The sequence below is a fragment of the Neopelma chrysocephalum genome, unplaced genomic scaffold, assembly GCF_003984885.1.
Source record: "Neopelma chrysocephalum unplaced genomic scaffold, ASM398488v2 Primary Assembly neopelma1_225, whole genome shotgun sequence".
NCBI lineage: Eukaryota > Metazoa > Chordata > Aves > Passeriformes > Pipridae > Neopelma > Neopelma chrysocephalum.
Window position 1 is genome coordinate 122,462 of NW_020897887.1, and position 5,058 is coordinate 127,519.

Sequence of the window (5,058 nt, forward strand, 5' to 3'; positions counted from 1 at the left end):
GCTGCAGCCTTGGGACAAAGGGCAAGACCAGAGCTCAACCAAAGGCTCCAAAACCCCTCCTGGGATCTCCAGGCTGCAGCCTCAGGACAAAGGGCAAGACCAGAGCTCAACCAAAGGCTCCAAACCCCTCCTGGAATCTCCAGGCTGCAGCCTTGGGACAAAGGGCAAGACCAGAGCTCAACCCAAGGCTCCAAAACCCTCCTGGGATCTCCCGGCTGCCGCCTCGGGACAAAGGGATTCACTGCCCAGCCCTGACCTGGTCCTGTGCTGCTCAGCTCCAACCAATTCTCTTTTACACCCTTTTAACTGGTTTTTTTCACTGCAAGACTCAACCCTGTGAGAGCTTTTAAACTCCTTTCAGGAGGTCCCAAAACCCAAACCAGCCACAGAACACCCTGAGCTGGGAGGGACCCACAGGGATCATCCAAACCCAGCCCCTGCCCAGGACACCCCAAAATCCTGTCCCTGGGAGTGTTGTCCAAACCCTCCTGGAGCCTGGTCAGTGCCCAACCACCCCCTGGGGGAAGGATTTTCCTAATAATCCCCTAAATCCCCCCTGACAGAGCTCCAGCTGCTCCCTGTTCCTGCTCCCCACCCCGGGAAAGGGGAGGGTGCAACAGCAAAAGCAGATTTCAGACTCACCACCCCTTTCTCCACAACCTCCTTCAGTTTGGAACGAGTCATTTTGGGCTCCTGAGGGTTTAAAACAAGACAAGAGCCACCAAATTCAGCCATTTGCCTTCACTGCAGACTCTTCCCCAGCAACTCTTTACTGTGAAATTTTCTTCTTCCTTTAAATTCACCCCCTTAAATTCACCACCCTTAAATTCATCACCTTTTTAAATTCATCACCTTTTTAAATTCACCTCCTTTAAATTCACCACCTTAAATTCACCCCCCTTAAATTCACCCCCCTTAAATTCACCACCTTTTTAAATTCACCACCTTTTTAAATTCATCATCTTTTTAAAAATTCACCCCTCTTAAATTCACCCCCCTTAAATTTACCCCCCTTAAATTCACCCTCTTTAAATTCACCACCTTTTTAAATTCACCACCTTTTTAAATTCACCACCTTTTTAAATTCACCCCCTTTAAATTCATCCCCCTTTAAATTCAACCCCTCTTAAATTTACCCCCTTTAAATTCACCCCTCTTAAATTCATCCCCTTTAAATTCATCCCCCTTAAATTCACCCCCTTTAAATTCACCACCTTTTAAATTCACCCCCTTTAAATTCACTCCCTTTTTAAATTCACCCCCTTTAAATTCACCCCCTTTTTAATTCACCCCCTTTTTAATTCACCCCCTTTAAATCCATCACCCTTAAATTCACCATCTTTTTAAATTCACCCCTTTAAATTCACCCCCTTTTTAAATTCACCCCCTTTTTAAATTCACCCCCTTTTTAAATTCACCCCCTTTTTAAATTCACCCCCTTTTTAAATTCACTCCCTTTTTAAATTCACCCCCTTTTTAAATTCACCCCCTTTAAATCCACCCCCCTTAAATTCACCACCTTTAAAATCACCCCCCTTAAATTCATCCCCTTTAAATTCACCCCCTTTAAATTCACTCCTTTAAATTCACCTCCTTTTTAAATTCACCACTTTTAAATTCACCACAAATAACTCCCCATAATTCTGTTTATAACTGACACTCAGACACTGACACATTTCCCTTCATCCAGGTGATAAATCTGCCAATGAAACCTAATTATTATAATAAATATTATAATTAAATATTATTATTTTATTATATATAATATATAATCTCCACACCCCTGAAGAGACAGACCAGTGAGGGCATCAGGCATTTGGAACAACTGAAAAAAAAACCAAATTAAACAAGGTTTTTTACTCACAAACAGAGGAATATCCTCTGTCTCACTGATGGCTGCTTTCATCATGGCCACCACGTGCTCATTTGTGATCACTTCCTGCAGTGGGAAACACAAAAAAAAGTGTCCTTTACATTCTGTTTGTTAAAAAGACACAGAAAATACAATAAATACAACAAACCTTAAAACAAACCACCCGGAAAATATTCAGTGTACAACATGCTCTGTAATTACACTGCAAATAAAAAGCTGTTCAGGGATCAGACAATAAAAATCAGTGATAAAAACACTGCATTCCCTGTGAAAGCTCCACAGAATAAATTCCCAGCAGAGAGAAGGCAAAGCAGTCAAAACAAAAGCCCACAGAGGCTTCCCTGGAATCCTGTCATCAGTCCTGTCACACAGTCAGCAAAATGAGCTGGGAGGTGCAGCACAGAACTTAAATCTTAATTAAACTCCAATCTTTAAGCCCTCACAGGCTCCCAAAACAAGGGGCTGATTCTCTGTAGAAAGTATGGAATAATAAACTATGTTATTTATATTTATAATATGGGAACCCTTTAAAAGTTGTGCTGCACCTACAGAGGAAGGCAATTAATTTATGGCAATTAATTTATGGCAATTAATTTATGGCAATTAATTTATGGCAACTAATTTATGGCACAGAATCTGCCTGAAAGAATCATCCTGGCAGTTGTTTGCCAAAGGGGAAATATCTGAGATCCCCTGGGCTGGAGTGACACCAACTGCAGGGGGAGGGAAAAAACCAAAAAAAAGGGACCATTTCTGTGGGAAAATAATTCCCACAGCTTTGGGATGAGCTGGAATCCACACCAAGAGGGGCAGAGTCAAGAGACTCATTCCAGAGCTCTGCCAGCAGAGGAATTCTGGCAGCTCCTTTCCAGTTGGGGGTTGTGGGATGGACTCAAAGCCTGGGCATGAACCAAGGGTGATGCAGTTCTGTTGGCACCACTGGGATTTCATTGGGATTTTGGGATGAAACAGCAGCTCCCAGCCTACACCTGCTCCCCCAGAGGATGGGTTTTAGCTCAGTTATTCCTGCTGCTCAGGAAAAGCAAGAGAGCCCCGTGTGCCACTGGAAATGAAGGGAATTGGGATGAACAGATCCCACCAAAGCAGGGCCCGGGTGACACGGACACCTCGGGATCCTTTATGGATCCAACAGGACATGGGTGGCCAAGACATCCCTGGGCAGGAATCCCAGTGCCCCCAGCAGCACCCACAGGTTTGGGCTGGAGCCTCCTGGCCTGGATCAGGATCAGGGTGGCCAAAAAGTCCAGGGAAGTGATTCCTGCCCTGGTGAGGCCTCACTTCAAGTGCTGTGTCCAGTCTGGGCCCTCAGCTCAGGAAGGACATGGAGGGGCTGCAGCAGGGCCAGGGAAGGGTCTGGAGCACAATTCCCATGAGGAGAGGCTGAGGGAGCTGGAGGGGCTCAGCCTGGAGAGGAGGAGGCTCAGGGGAGACCTCCCCACTCTGCACAACTCCCTGACAGGAGGGGGGAGCCAGGCAGGGGTTGGTCTCTTTTCCCAGGCAACTCTCAGCAAGACAAGAGGGCTCAGGGTCTTCAGCTGTGCCAGGGGAGGTTTAGGTTGGACATTACAAAGAATTTCTTTCCAGAGAGGGTGCTCAGCCATTGGAATGGGCTGCCCAGGGAGGGGGTGGATTCTTCATCCCAGGAGGTGTTTAAGCACAGACTGGATGTGGCACCAGTGCCATGGGCTGGGAACTGTGGTGGCAGTGGATCAAGGGTTGGACTGGATGATCTCAGAGGTCCCTTCCCACCCAGCTGGTTCTGTGATTCCATGATTCTCCCCAGCCCCTGGAACCCCCCCGGACTCACGTGCAGGATGTTCCTCACGTTGACCACGGTCAGGTTGTGCTGTTTGGCTCCGTCCTCCAAGGTTCGGTCCAAGGTGTCGTCCAGCTTGATGTCACAGGACAGGGACCCCTCCTCCTCCTCCTGGCTCTTCCCTTCCCTTTTCCTCTTGGTTGCCTTCCTCCTCCTCTTCCTCCTCTCCAGCTCCTCCCCGTCCTGCTCCTCTGAAAGCGAGCGGAGACGGGATCTAAACCCTCACCTGCCCTCGGCACCTCCCAGAGGAGCTTAAAAACCAACCCAAACCAGGATCCTGCAGCTCCTGAGGCAGCAAAACTTCCCCCTGCTGATGGGAGGCCACCCAAATGGAGAGATGGAGAGAGCCACAAGAGCTGGGAAGCCTTTGGAAGGATGGATTCAAACATTTAAAGGATGTGTGGCCACCACCTCCTCAAGGCTGGTTTTACAGAACAGCCTCAGCAGCCTCTGTGCACCTTTTCCAGAGAAAAAGCTGCAATCCCCAGGTACCACACGGCAAGAACAGGAGGCAGCTCCCAGGATTTAAAGTGTTTTTCCACAGGCTGGCTCAGGGAAGCAAGAATTCTGACTTCCTTTGAAGGAAAAGCAGAGTTTTCAGTGCCCAAAAATTGCTGATATCAACTCCAGCAAGTTCCACTTGGACACCTGGAGTTTATTGAATCGCAGAGCCCAAAAAATGCTGCCCCTAAACAGCCCCCAGCAGGGTGTTCACAGTTCCAGAGCCTGTTTCTTGCCCAGTGGGATGAAAAAAGCCACTCACCAGCCCTGGTGTTCTTGGGTGGCTTCGTGGTGGCAGGATTCCTTCCAGCCCCCTGCAGGGAGCTCCTCCCAGGAGACTCGGGGCTTTCAGTGGGATATGGATCTCGCTGGGAACTCACTTCCACCTCTGTGAACAGCTTGGGGATCTTCCCTGGGAACAGCAAACACCAAGCTGTGCTCAGACGTTCCAAAGTTAAGACACAAAACTTTATCACGGCTCAAATACATCAAATCTAGCAAGAGTCTAAACACTTTAAATACAAAAACACATTAAATCTGGCACAAGCAGCCCGTGGCAGTGACCCAGGAGGACTAAACAGCAGCAGCAGCTCCATCCTGCTGGGAACAGCCCCAGGCAAAGAGATCCCTTGGTGGTTCCTGCTGGTTCAGCCTCATTCCCCCCTCAGCAGCTTTCTCAAACCCCCTCCTGTCACGTGAGGCAGCTGCAAAAACCTGATGGTTTGTTCCAAACAGGGTTGTTGTGCAAATGCAGCTGCCACAGCAGCCACAGCCAGGGGGTTGTTCCTGCAGTTCCACCATGGGATGGCTACAAACCCTTCCCCCTCCTGCTCTGTGCAGGCCCACA

The 5,058-nt window shown here is 48.4% G+C and overlaps 1 protein-coding gene across 2 annotated transcripts in view; it reads right to left on the reverse strand.

Annotated features, from left to right (window-relative positions):
- The window catches only part of GON4L (gon-4 like), a 34,754-nt gene that overhangs the window by 24,100 nt on the left and 5,596 nt on the right, over nt 1–5,058 (reverse strand). The window contains exons 2-5 of one of the 2 annotated variants that reach the window (XM_027703306.1): nt 4,474–4,623; nt 3,702–3,901; nt 1,865–1,939; nt 643–693 (exon numbers count right to left, since the gene is read on the reverse strand). In XM_027703306.1, the coding sequence (XP_027559107.1) occupies nt 643–693; nt 1,865–1,909 (96 nt within the window). In that variant the 5' untranslated portion in view covers nt 1,910–1,939; nt 3,702–3,901; nt 4,474–4,623. Of the gene's footprint in view, nt 1–642; nt 694–1,864; nt 1,940–3,701; nt 3,902–4,473; nt 4,624–5,058 lie in introns of those variants that run through there. The other variant, XM_027703308.1, reaches the window with a different exon arrangement.